Consider the following 14,144-nt stretch of genomic DNA (forward strand, 5'->3'; position numbering starts at 1 on the left):
GCATCGCGATGGGGACGCGCTGCCGCCTTCCCCGCGCTGAGGCGGCGGCTGCTGCCGCTGCCGGGGGGGCCGCCATCCCCTCGGCGGGGACAGAGCAGCCGCCGCGGGGGCTGCCCGGCCCCCGGCGAGGGAGCAGCCGCCGCTGAGGCCGCCCTGCCCTCGGCCGGGGCCGCCGCCAAGGGCCGGGGGGAGCCCGAGCCGCTGCGACACGGGAGGGAGGACGGGGCTCGGCGCGCAGGGAGGAGGCGCAGCGGGCATGCGCCGGCCGAGCCGCTGACTGGATCCTCAGGCGAGGTACCGAGGCGAAAAAAAAAAAAAAAAAAAAAAAAAAGGAAAAATAAATAATAATAACCCTACAGGAATGAGGGAGAGAAGAACGGAACGCGGCGGAGGAAAGCGAAAGGGGGCTTATTAAAAAAAAAAAAAAAAAAAAAAAAGGATAAAGCAGCGCTGGAGGAGCAGCTGTGGCATGTGGGCACCGCCGGCACCAACAGGTAGGAGGAGGAGGAGGAGGGCAGGGGCTGGGGAGCCGGGGCTGCCGCAGCCGCAGGTGCGGGGACCCCCCCCGGCTCGGCGATGGGGTCCGGGGGGGCGCTGAGAGCCGAAGCCCGCAGACAAAGCCCCGGCTCCCCGCCGCGGGGGGCTCCCGCAGGGCGCCGGCAGCTGCGGCTGCCAGGCGGCGGCACCCGGGCGGCGCGGCGCAGCCCTGCCCGGCATGGCCGCGGGTGGCGGGCGGCCCTTCCCCGGGGGGTGCCGGCGTCTGTGGGGTGCGTGTGGGGTGCGTGGGGCTTCGTGGGGTGGGGGCGAGGGGAGGCAGGGCCGCCCGGGCGGCGGGGACGGCTCCACAGAGGAGGGGGAAGCGGCAAAGGGGGGGGGGGGGGGGGAGGAAGGTGGGGGGGGGGGGGGGAGGGGGAGCCTGATTTCATGGTTTTAAAACGATGCCATGATCTGATCAGCCTCTGTTTACACAGCAGCAATCAGGCTCTTTTGTGGACGGTAAGAATGGCAGGGTTTTGCTGGGGTTCAGTGGGAATATCCTTTGTGCACACCCGAGGTGGAAACGCTCGGGGTGGGGAGCGAAGGAGCCTGATCATGCCTGCTGTGGCTCCCGTCCCTGGCTCCGGAGGGAGGGGGAATAATAATAATAATAATAATAATAATAATAAAAACAACAGCAGCAGACAGTTCTTTAATGTATTTTATTTTATTGCACGAAATGGTATTCCGGTGAGCTTCACCGGGAGGATTAGTGGGAATCGCGGAGCCCTAATTAGCTAAAAAAAAATTTAAAAAAAAAAATCAATCTATTATATGTTTATTTAAGCATAACCAAAACCAGCCCTCCTGAAAGGATGGGCATTGTATCTTGGGTGTGTTGCCTGTTTTTTCTCAGTATTTACATCGAGCGTTGCTTATTCTGAATTATGTTGAGGCTCTAAAGATTTGCATTAAAGCGGGGGGGGGGGGACCCTAAAGCATAGTGCTATCGCCTGTCTGGCATACCTGTTTATTTGGAAGCCTAAATGATAAAATTATGGCTTATAGGAGGAAGGGAGGGGAATAATGAATACTGTTTCTCTTACAATGTGCATGAACCAACACAGTGTGATTAATGTGCTTTGGTGACTTGGGTTAAAAAACATAAATTCTGCAGGGTTTCTTTGGGTGTGATCCGTATCAACACAGCAGCTGCCTCTAAAACATTGACAAATACTGTAGCTGTAAAATAAATATAGGTAATGTCAAAATATCAGCAGCCTTTGGGGATTTTTAAAAAGATGTCAGTGATTAACTCTTGGGCTAGCAAACTAGGAATCTTTTTGATTCATAAAATCTCCGAGGCTTTAACTGTAAAATTATATATGCTGCCGAATATAAGGGACACTGGTCAGTTCTGAAACTGTAACGAGCCAAATCTGTGAAATGCCAATAATCAAACATGCTAAACATTAATTAAAAAAAAAAAAAAAAAAAAAAGCCTCGGGATTTTTGAAAACAAACAATAGTACTCAAATTTACAACTTCATTTGCTTCTCCATAAATTAACATCTTTGTTAGCACTTTCTGACATCATTTCTTGTTAACTTAAGAACTGATAGCTCGATTTTTTTTCAGATATTTTGATGGCATGACAAATCAGAAAGAAGAGGATGTACTGTATGACTAGACACCAGATCAGTTCTGTTTGTGGATTACATTTTCAGTAAGATGTATGGATCTATTTTTTCCTTGTTCTTATATATAGATCATGAGACTTGACTGAGGCAATATACATATCATCCATCCATCTATGGCGAACTACAGCCATGCAGCTGACAACATTTTACAAAATCTCTCTCCTTTAACAGCTTTTCTGAAACTGACTTCACTGGGTTTCATAATAGGAGTCAGTGTGGTGGGTAACCTTCTGATCTCCATTTTGCTAGTCAAAGATAAGACCTTGCATAGAGCTCCTTACTACTTCCTGTTGGATCTTTGCTGCTCAGATATCCTCAGATCTGCAATTTGTTTCCCATTTGTTTTCACCTCTGTAAAAAATGGCTCTACTTGGACGTATGGGACTCTTACTTGCAAAGTGATTGCCTTTTTGGGGGTTTTGTCCTGCTTTCACACTGCTTTCATGTTGTTCTGCATAAGCGTCACCAGATACCTAGCTATTGCCCACCACCGTTTTTATACGAAAAGGCTGACCTTCTGGACTTGTTTGGCCGTTATCTGTATGGTGTGGACCCTCTCTGTAGCCATGGCTTTCCCCCCAGTTTTAGATGTGGGCACCTACTCGTTCATTAGGGAGGAAGACCAATGCACTTTCCAGCATCGTTCCTTCAGGGCTAATGATTCTTTGGGATTTATGCTTCTTCTTGCCCTCATCCTCCTAGCCACACAGCTTGTCTACCTCAAGCTGATATTTTTTGTTCACGACCGCAGGAAAATGAAGCCAGTCCAGTTTGTTGCAGCAGTGAGCCAGAACTGGACTTTCCATGGTCCTGGAGCGAGCGGTCAAGCGGCTGCTAATTGGCTGGCTGGATTTGGAAGGGGTCCCACACCGCCAACCTTGTTGGGAATCAGGCAAAACGCGAACACCACAGGCAGGAGAAGGCTACTGGTTTTAGACGAGTTCAAAATGGAGAAGAGAATCAGCAGAATGTTCTACATCATGACATTCCTCTTTCTGACCTTGTGGGGTCCCTATTTGGTAGCCTGTTACTGGAGAGTTTTCGCAAGAGGGCCTGTAGTACCAGGGGGATTTCTAACGGCCGCTGTCTGGATGAGTTTTGCCCAAGCTGGAATCAATCCTTTTGTCTGCATTTTCTCCAACAGGGAGCTGAGGCGCTGTTTCAGCACAACCCTTCTTTACTGCAGAAAATCCAGGTTACCAAGGGAACCTTACTGTGTTATATGAGGGAGCATCTGTAAATCTTTAGCCTTGTGAAACACTACCATTCTCTGCTAAGCAATTGTGGCCTGTAGCCATGTCTTGAGAAGAAAATCAAGAATGGGATGTCAGCAGTTGTAAGGATTTGGGCAACATTCTGCAGTCTTTGCAATAGCTCACCTCTAATCCTATTTTAAACCTAAACATGTTCCTGCTGACCACTGCTGAAGGTTTGTAATTAAGAACAAAGGACTGAACTACTGCCCTGAATTCCTTTATGTGGTTGAAATCTAGATTATGAAAGTAGCAGGTGCTAAGTATCAGTGCTAAATGCTGTGTATATCACTACATAAAATAAGACCATCAAAAAGATTAGCATTGGACATCTTAATAAATTAAGTTGATATGAGGTTAATGTGTTGATAAAACTAATTTTAGACATCTGAAGACCTTTAAAACATTTCATACAATTATTGTTTTGCAAAGACTGAAAACTGGGGACTCAAGTACTGTAACTGATTAAAGATGTGCCATGCATTATTGGATTATCACACTTACAAATCTGTTTGCCTTGTGAGTAAGTTTTGGGGAGCATTCCAAAGCAGTATTTTTGTTTGGATTTAGACTTTTGTTTTTTCCTTTCTTTTTTTTATCCTTTTTTCTTTTTTCCCAAATATATTACTCTTTCTAAATACCATTTTCCTTAACGGTGAAATTACTAACATTTAATTGTATTCTGTGGGTTTTGCTGATTTGGTATAAAGTTTAATAGACTCTTATTTATATTTTTTAAAAAGCTAGATATCAGTCTGTTAGGCAACGTTAATGATAATATCCAGTCATAATTGAACAGTTATAATTATACAGAATAAACACATGTTGCCTTAAAGGGTTATCTAGTATCTTCCATTTTGTTTAGCATTGAAGCAAATAAGCAAGGAAAATTGAATCAGTAACTCTGGTCAGTCATTTGGGAGTGCATGAGAGATCACTTAGTCCTCTTTTTTCCTTTTTACTCCAATGGTTCCCAAAATCAGTATGCACATCACTGGGATGATATGATTTTTTTCTAGGTGTGCCGCCCTTTCTAGTTTGTTCTGAGAAACACAGGCAGTTGATGTATGTTTATATTTTAAGACAGCTGTCATGGGGAGACCGCAGCCTTAGTATGATATCTTGCACAATTTGTGAAGCATTTATTCTACTGAAGGCACAGTCTTGTTTATATTTTCTGCACATTTTGGTGTATTGGTTGTTTTAAATTATTTAAGTTTTAACTTGTGAAAGCATATAATATGATTTCTTAGTATTTTAGAAATACATTAGAGTCTGTGAGTCTTTCCTTCTTTAAGATACAGATGTGTGGATTTCAATATAAAGTTGCATTTGCCAAAATTTACCTGTGTAGCTTGTTAATTTTCTTGGAATAAAATTTTACATTTTTCCAGTTATACAATTAACCTTTTTTATTTTGTCTAGTGAGCTAGCATGAAGTACTGAGAATGTAGCCATTATGAATTATTATCCTTTGCAGTCACTGTATTCCCAAACTGTAAATGCATGAATGATGGGGACCACAGGATTGATAAATGATATTATCTACAGTAGCACTATTGTGTAGTTTATCATAATTACCCATCTATCTGTTCTAATATGTCAGTTATATTTAAAGTTACAACACAGTATTTGACATTAACTTCACGGTTTAATTTTGGAAAATGTGTATATTTGAAGCACAACATCATGAGTCAGTCGATCGTAAAGAACATTGATTTTTTTCTTAATTTTTTTGGAGAGACAAGACTAGAGGTCTTAATTCAGTATTGGTGTATCTTGTTCTTTGTTGTAGTTTTATGACCAGCAAGTTAATATATACATACACGAGCAGCAGTCAATAATGGAAATGCTTAAATTTGTATGATAACATTATACAACATATGCAACAATTCAGAGAGTTGTGTCTATATGTGATCAGACAACTTGATCAAAGATTTAGTGAGCAATCTGTTTGACCTCACTTACACTTTTATACTGAGGTTGATTGGTTGAGAGGCATGGCTTAATATACTGTGTTGAAACAGAAAACTTGCTGAAATACCGAGTCCTCATCAGTACAAGGATGTTTCAGAACGTAATTTGAAACGGGACCAATAAACTTCCACCAAAAGGACTTTTTTTACTACACCGGAAAAGGCTTGGAAATTAAGGTAGTTAAGCAATTGTCAAAGATAGCAGGAGTGCATAAAAACTGAATCATACGTTGAGAAAAATTCTGAAAGTTATCCCACTTAAGTTTATTAAAAGGTTGATTGGCAATAACTTCAGTCTAATTTCTATAAAATAGTAACCTTTACAAGGAACATTGATATTACATATTGTAATAAAGAAGTACATATAAATAAAGTTGTAAATAGTGTTATAGTTGTAGAAGTAGTTGGTTCTGAGGATTAGCCAGAAAATTTTCAACTCTGAAATTTCACAAGCTGCAAATTTGGGGCCTGGCCTAGCTCCTAATAAAGTCAGTTGGTGTTTTCCCATTCACTTCATTTGGAGCAGAAGCAGGCCCTCACGTTTCTATAGTACTATGCTTCTGAAATACTAAGAAGGCTGTATTTACTATGCAGTGGGAAAAGGAAAAAACAATTTAAAATTATTTCCCTGGAAGTTTTGCAAGCAGTAACTGATGTAAATTAAAATAATAAACAGTAAACAAGTCTGAAAGCAAATATTTTGCTAAATGTTTTTCTTTTGATATGAACATAATTCCTTTGACTAACTGAAAAATACACGAGTGTATTGCTACCTGACAGGGGAAGACTTTCTCTTTCTTAAGTGAATTTTTATACTTGTTCCATTAAGAAGTCTTGTGACAGATGTAATTCCTTTTATTCTCTCCAGTGTTAAAAGAACAAGGGGGTGTGCAGTGAAGTTAAAAGCCAACATGTGAAGTAACATGCCATGCAAAGTTATTACTCAGTGGAACTCACTGGCGCAGGATGTCCGGTACCTTAGAGAGGTTCATTACATGTAGACACGAAGTAAAGCAGTGCTTGCAGGTTCTGCCACAGGTGCCATTTGATCCTAGTCAGCACATCAAACCTCATGCATTGGGGGATAAATTCCAAAGAGCAAGAAGGTTCCTTCCAGCTCAGTACACGGTTGTGTCACAGAATGAAAAGCTCTCTGCTCTCATTTTAGTACAGGAGTGAAATTGGTGCCAAAGCTTATGCAGGGCTGGTGGGTTACTCTTCTGTTTCAGAATAGCAAAGAATATCACAGTGTTTTATGTCTGCGTTGATCTTTGATGCTCATGGGTTATGTGATGCTAGTTGTTTTAATTTTCCTGGGTAAGAAAAAAAAAGAGTAAGAACAGGTGCCCTCGAGAAAAGACTGTCGGCACCTCTTGCTTTCTTGCCCTCTATTTGTGCCACTGGCCCTTTGGCAACCTCTCCATCAGTTCTTCTTCAATGTAAAATATTTCATATATTGAGTCCTGTATTTCTTCTGCTCCAGTGCTCCTTAAGAAGTATCTCAGCCATCCCCCCTCCACAGCAGATAAGAGGAGCCCACTTTCCTCGATAGTAGTTTCTTGCAGCAGCTTCCCAAGGTTTGTCAGTGTCTGGGTTCCCTCCTAAAGACAGAGAGAGGCCACTGGTTCCTTCCAGTTGCCCTCCTGGGGCCATCATGGCATGATGCTTGGCTAGCACACTGCCTATCTCATCTTTTGGCTTTGGTCATGAAGTAGTCACTGTCTATGTTATGCAGAGAAAAATGCATACTGGTGAGAGGGCAGCAGGAAGCAATTTCCCCTCTCCCAACTCCTTCATAAAGAAACCACAGTTATTGTTGCATTGATCCTCTAAATGAATAAAATGGACAGTTAGCAAATTAATGCAAGGTTTTTGGTATAGCCCTAAAATATTATTACACAATGGTTTTCAGGCAGTCTTCAGGCCTTGAGGGCAGAGCAGCCTGCTGTATCCGTCTCCTTTTAAGTGCATTGAGTTTGCTCACTTGTATTGTCTGTGCTTTGCCTTCCAAGCATGAGAACATTTTACTTATATTAATCCGAGCCCAGTATTGCAGCAAGCCGCTATTATTCATGGGTTTAATAAATAAAGTCAAAGGGAAGTCTGGTGGTTTTTGAGGTGAATTAAAGACGTACTTTGACTAATACTTGTTTTTTTAGCAAATGTTGAATAAAACTATGGGTTGCCAGGCTCTTCCGTAGTTACACAGTCAGCTGTCAATTATTGAAAACAGAAATGGTGTAGACTAACTTGCATAAAACATAGGTAATACAAAGCATATGCACGCTAGCCTGTAAGGACTTCCTGTGTTTATTACATTTCTTGAGGAATGAAGTTAAGCTGAACTAAAAAGCTGCAGGAGAAATTCAAAGGAAAATGGTGGGTGTTTTTCCTTTTATTTCTGCTTTGTTTTAGCATAGCCCTGCTAATCTGCAACCTGGGTTACACACCCACAGACAACCAGGAGTTGACTGTACAGTTCTGCATACCACATAGACAACTTCCCTCCAGTGTATACTCATTGAGAGCTATGGAAGTGCACGCTACTAATCTGATCGACTTTTCAGAGCAAAGAGGAGTCTCAGCCTGAGATACAGTATTCTTCAAAACTCAAATTCAGTGTATGCCCTCTGCTTTTGTTTACTGAAGTGATTTTGAGTGTGAAGAAATCAGTGATCTAAATCAGTAATGATCATAAGCGTTCTCTGGCTGTGTCCATTAACAGCAGGATGAGATGACATTTTGCGATGCATATGCCAGCAACAAATCAAAGAGTTTGATATTACACACCATGACTTTCCTTGAGTGGCCTGAAAATAGCTCATGCTTATATTTAGAAAAGATACAATGAAGCTGTCCATTTAAATGGATAAAGTCTGTAACTAGCTGGTATCAGAAAACAAAGCAAAACAAAAAGTGAATTTTAAAGATTGCTCATTATAAATAGCAAAGAGTTTTTGTAGTGTTTTTTTGTTTATCTGAACTGTGTAATTACATAAGTATATGATGATCAAAGGAGTGCCACAGTAAATAAGTCAGAGTTTTAATAGTCTAAAGAGGAAATAAGTAACAACAAGCCATTTGAAGTAAAATAAATGTAGCTGACCATGTGTTTCATAATACTCAGGAAACAAAGTAATAATTGAGATTTTCACTACATAGTGATTTTGCGTACCCAATGCATTTAAAAAAAAAAAGTCATTATACAGTGAGGTGACTGATGCAGTCCAGTGAGACTTACTCTTCACATCACAGCTTTTGTACCATGCACTACATTTAATGAGCGTGAGATTTGAAAACAGAATTTGTCTGATATAATCGTCAACAAACTGCATTAGCTACAATAAAACTTCTCCAAATATTAGGTAAATTACTGTCTCCAGAGATTATTCAAAATTATTCCTGTGCTAATTTAGGAAAAGTCTACTTCACCTTTGTAAAAGAGCCATCTAGTTAAAGATGTTTTTTCTATCCTTTCATTTGTTAGTCAAGACAGCTTCTTCTGTAATGTGGAATTAAAAATACCAAGTTTGAAAGGATACATCTGATTTCCAACTATTATGCCACCTATCCATGGTATAGTTGTCATGTTTTAAGTAAACCCACAAGGTCTATGGTTGAAGAATGTAAACAATCACTTAGAAAACAAACAAAGAAAGCAAAACTCAATGACATGCTTCCAGTTCATTCTCTCTCCTATTTGCATGGAATGCTAAAATTTAAATTTTAAGAATTTGAAGGCAAACTCTGAAAACAAGCATGTTGAAGGGGAGAGAAGGCAAGCCAGAAATACATTTGTTGAGGTTATCCTCACAAAGAAGAAGGTTATCGTGTGTGTATTGCATTTTCTGCATGGTTTTAGTCTATCAGCTTGCCCAAGCTTTGCCAATGCATTTAAGCAGCATAGGTTGAATTCTCATGCTACCATTAACTACAGCATTTCCAGACCCCTTTTATTTTCATTCTATAACTGTAAAGCTCAGGCATGTTAACACTATTATGCAAACTGAAGAAATTGCTAAAAATAGAGTTTTGCACTACAATAATTTTGGAGGATCAGCTTCTTGAGACAGTCTAAGAGCAGGGTACCTATTTCTGATGACTACTTTAGGCAGCAGCCTGGAGGATACAACAAAGTTTTAACCCCTGTTTATGAGCTAGCTAAAGTCCTGCTGTCCCTCAGTGAAACCACCTCCCATGGAACCGGCCCACCTCCAGCCTGTGACCCACTTCCATGCTGAGATTAAGTAGGACTTCATTTGTGCATACCCTGAGTGTTAATGGGTGAAACTGAGCAGGGAGCAGAAGTGCCTAGACAATATTCATAGGCTACAGATAGATGATGCATTTGTCTTCTCAAAACAGAAGTAACAGAAGAAGCAGAGGCCCAGAGGTAAACATTTTTGTGAGCTGGTTGGTATTTCATGCCCTGTTGCCCCCTCAGCAATGACTGAGATCTTCTGGTTTACTCTTGATTTTTTATTTTCTATTTTTTGGAAAATGTATTCTATCTCTGCCACTCTACTATATCCCACCCCTTACAAGTTGATTTTATGCTTAATCAAGTTTGTATAGTCTTTACAATACATATTTAGTAGTAAAACATTCGTAGCTTTGCACTGATTATGGAGATATATATCAGTGTAAGTGCTTGCCCATTTCCATAAGCAATTCCTGTGTTACAGGCACACAAATCCTATTTTTGAAATTAAGGCACTCTACAATTATGCGTTTCCTGAATTCTCTGTTAAGGCCCTTAAGCTTTGGAAATTTCTCCTATTTGATCCAAAACACTCAATGCAGATTATTATGGCACACCGCAGGGAACATTCGATCTCTCTGACTGCAGGACTGTTTGGACATCATGAAGACTGGAAATGTATATTTAGCTCCTGTGTAATAATTTATGGTAATGACTGAGCAATAGAAGCGATAGTGATGGGGCTCCTAAAATAACATATTTGGGTAATTGCAACTTTTAATCGTAAGACATCCAGCACAAAGGAGAAATGCTCCTTTTGTAAGATGATTATGTAAATGAAAATTAAATACACAATTAAATGCAGTTCCATAGGATTTTGATTAACATATCCTGTCAAAGCTACAGCAAGATGGACGTATAAAAAAAAGAAAAAGAAAATAGAGTACCATTTGACATGTAATCCTTGTAACTTTGGCTATATTCTTGCAATCCCTACTCAAGGAAGAAATTCCCTCTCTTTTGTGGAAACTTGTCTCAATAAAGTCTGTAAGATCTTGATAATTTACGTAAGTGTTCATGTTCTTTACTTGACTAGTTCTCAGTGAGAGCATGGTACAGCAGGACCTGAACCGTAATCTATGTTGTACTCTATGTGCAAAACCAATATTTTGATTGGTTTCAAGAGGGAATGTGTATGTGTATATATGGGCTTTTCTCAGGCTCTTTGATGGATTGTGGTGTAGTTGGTTCCAAGTAGTGGGGTTCGAGCCCATGGGGAAGGCACAGAGCATCACGCTAGAGCATGACAAGTGAGTATAGAAACAGGTGCAAGGAAGGTGAGGGACCTGTGTTAATAGGAGTAGATAATGTTTTTGGACTCATTTGTAAGTTCCTGTGTGTTGGTACGGGCATCTGTAGCAAGGTGGAGTGGAATGCTGCTGCCCCCACCTCTTTCCATATGGGCAGACTGGAAGTAGTACACATTATAGGTTGGTTCCTGCCCCAGGCAGCTGTTGTGGTCGTTTTGGTCACTAAACCCAGCAGCATAGGGATTTAGCCCAGGTGGATTATTTGGTCGCAGTCCATGCTGTTCGAATGTGTGAAGCTTGTTTTTCTTTCAGTGTTTGCTGTGAGTAGTTTCTGGTTTTCATAGGTAAAAAAGAGGAGTGTGTAAAGAGAATGAATGGGCAGATCAAATCCTTTTCAGTACAACCTTTGTGTGAGGAATTTCAAAAGGATGGAGATAGATGTGGAAGTCCCTCATGGTTTTACCAAAGCTCTCAGACAGTCTTGTATTTCAGCTTAGTTAGCATATATGCACACAAGGGACTGAAGTGATCAGCCCCCATCAGCATTCAGTCTCTTCCCAATGTAAATCTCCAAAAAGACAGAACACCATTTGTGGACACTCTTTTATACAGATGACCTTCCTCTAAGAGGCATGTTGTCACAAAAGATGAGATTTACTGTATCCTTTTGTATTGGAGAAAATTCAATATTGTATCTTTTGGAATAAAATTTCATGTTATATTTGCTTATTAGCATACCAACTTAAAGGCAGTGTTACAAAAAGAGTCCATTGCCCTCTTTGAACTAGGTGAACCATAAGTCTAACTGGTAAACAATATCAGCAGGGATATCGTGATCCTTTGGCATCAGATAAGTGCTGATATGTTAGCAGTCATTGCAATATTTAACTGTAAAACCCCCAAAGGGGTTAATTTCCCACTTTGACATTTTCCTTACACAAACATCTTCATCCCCTTTCATACAGGATGGGCTTGGTAAATATAGATGCTTTGGGTGGTATTGACATCTCAGCCATGCCATCTAAGGACAAGTGCTAAATAATTTATTAATTGAAAGTTCAGAAGAGGCTGTGTAAAGCAACAAAACAAGCTATGTTTTCTTAAGTTGTGTTTGTGATCCATTAAACATTGGCTTTAGTACCTGGGTATTGTCAGACCTAGCATACAAACCTGATACAAAATTAGAAATCAAGCTGTCAAGATAATTCCTAGTCATTGAGTATAACTATGAAATGCTATTGTTAGGTGTATTCTAATGGACTGATTCTTTGCAAATATTCACAAAGTCCGTATGATAAGACATGGATAGAAAAGCCTTGGCCATATTGAACTTAGTAATAAAATGCCTGTTGCTTTCAGTGAAGTCTGAATGCTGTGCATAAGCCTTAATTTCCAAAGATGACAGATTCACTTGTGCATGCCCAGCATGTCTAAGAATGGAATTTTTAAGGCCTTGACCGTATTCTTAAGCATTTTGGTACTCTTTTCTTCATGACAAGGTTTTGTATGATGCTTGCTGCAATGAAATCTGAACTCCCTTTGTAATTTGTGTTTATATAACCATGTTGCTTAATAGCCTCATTACGAACAAGTACCTCTTTGTATTAGGTTCTGTGAAAAAGCAGCCTCTGTCTAAAAGCTTACAATTAAAAGATAACAGAAGATGGGTACAGACGAGTGGGCTTCCAAGGAAATTATGAGACAGTGTTTGTTGGTAAGCGTGATGGGAGAAGAGATCCCACAATACTCCATCTTTTTTTTATCCTTTTTTTTCTTTTTTTTTAATTTTTTTTTAAGGAAGAGAAGGAGAGAGATGATGGAAAAGGGAATTTTTCAAAGGATTGAAAAATAACAAGGGGATGGGTTCTCAGCAGAGAAAAGCAGCTTGGGAGAAAGTACAAAGGCTCTTTCCTGAAAATGTAATTGTCGGTGATAATTGTCAGTGATAGCCTGTCAACATGAGCAGATCAGAACCTCTCGATAAAGAAGGAAAGATGATAGGCCAAGAAGAGCAGAAAGAAGTGGCAGTGAAGCTGAATGAGGGACAGAAAATAACTGCTGATCCACAGCATTAGGTAGGAAGAGGTCATTAGAGGTCGTGTTGAAAGTAAGGCTCAATGAAAACAGCTGGGGAAAGCCAAGGAGATTGACACCAGGTACTGACTGCAGCCAAGGAGCTTAAAAAGCAGAGGTAGAATAAGATAGCAGGGTAGTTGTCAAAGTAAGTGGAATACGGAAGTCCAGCTTTTTTTGTTTGCTTGCTTGTTTTTGTTTGCAAATTAAAGAAGAGGCTACATTACCCCTGAGTTGTTACAGGAGGAGTCAGAGGACAGCAAGAAGCTGATGAAGCCAGCAAGAGTGACTGAAGGACAGGTCTGGATATTCAAAGGAGGGATGGGAGGTGAGGCTATCTGAAAGAAAGGCTGGAAGAATGACCAGATTTGGTTGATCGTCCATGAATCAAAGCAAGTAGATGTGCATTTGAGGTCACAGGAGGAGAAGCACTCAGGCAAAAAAGGAAAGGCTGAGGAGAAAGGGTGGTGGCATTAGCTAGGGAGTGGGAGGGTGAAAGAAGTGAAGAGCCAGGAATGAGGGTCACCTAGACAGGAGCAGGTTGCTGTAGTCTCTTCAAGGTTCCCCTTACCAATGACTTTGTGCTAACCCATGGCAAATAAAGCAATGCCAAGGGTTTCCAACATCAGTGATGTCTAGGCAGCAGTGGTGTTAGTGCTTCTGTAACCACTGTGATCCCAGTGTGGCAGCAGTGGTCCCAGTGTCTTGTAGCCACTATTATATCCAAGTTCAGCAGGAGCTTGAAGAAAAGCAGAATAATACCCATCATTTTCCATTCATTCCTTTTTAACATTATAACAGGATTTTCTGTTCTACTTCCATGTTCTTTTTCTTTCTCTTTTTGTAATGTTACTCTACTAAGAAAAACTACATGTTCTTCATAAGTGACACTCTGTATTTAGAGTATGTTGGGCCAGCAATTTTGATAACTTCCAGACTGAATGATAGCTTTTCTGAACAGTGAAAGTGCAGCTCCTGTGCAATTTGAGAGCACTGCAGTGTTTTATTATCATTATCTCCCATAATGGTGGTATCTTGGTCTGGTGAAGTGACCATTAGGATGAAAGCCAGTAACTTCCAGGTTCTCATTGCAGCTTTGCTGCTAACATCATTGCATGGGTGACCTTGGATGATTTATACAGGCCAACTTTCCA

The 14,144-nt window shown here is 40.6% G+C and overlaps 1 protein-coding gene across 2 annotated transcripts; it reads left to right on the forward strand.

Annotated features, from left to right (window-relative positions):
- The first annotated feature begins 178 nt into the window (after positions 1-178).
- Positions 179-5,322, forward strand: GPR85 (G protein-coupled receptor 85). Of its 2 annotated transcripts, none has more exons than XM_032190166.1 (2): positions 179-494; positions 2,116-5,322. In XM_032190166.1, the coding sequence occupies exon 2, from the start codon at positions 2,291-2,293 to the stop codon at positions 3,401-3,403; it is 1,113 nt and encodes a 370-aa protein (XP_032046057.1). In that variant the 5' UTR covers positions 179-494; positions 2,116-2,290; the 3' UTR covers positions 3,404-5,322. The 2 variants fall into 2 exon arrangements, with proteins under 2 accessions (XP_032046057.1, XP_032046065.1); XM_032190174.1 differs by lacking the exon at positions 179-494 and adding an exon at positions 923-996.
- The last annotated feature ends 8,822 nt before the right edge of the window (positions 5,323-14,144 follow it).

Source organism: Aythya fuligula, chromosome 1, assembly GCF_009819795.1.
Source record: "Aythya fuligula isolate bAytFul2 chromosome 1, bAytFul2.pri, whole genome shotgun sequence".
NCBI lineage: Eukaryota > Metazoa > Chordata > Aves > Anseriformes > Anatidae > Aythya > Aythya fuligula.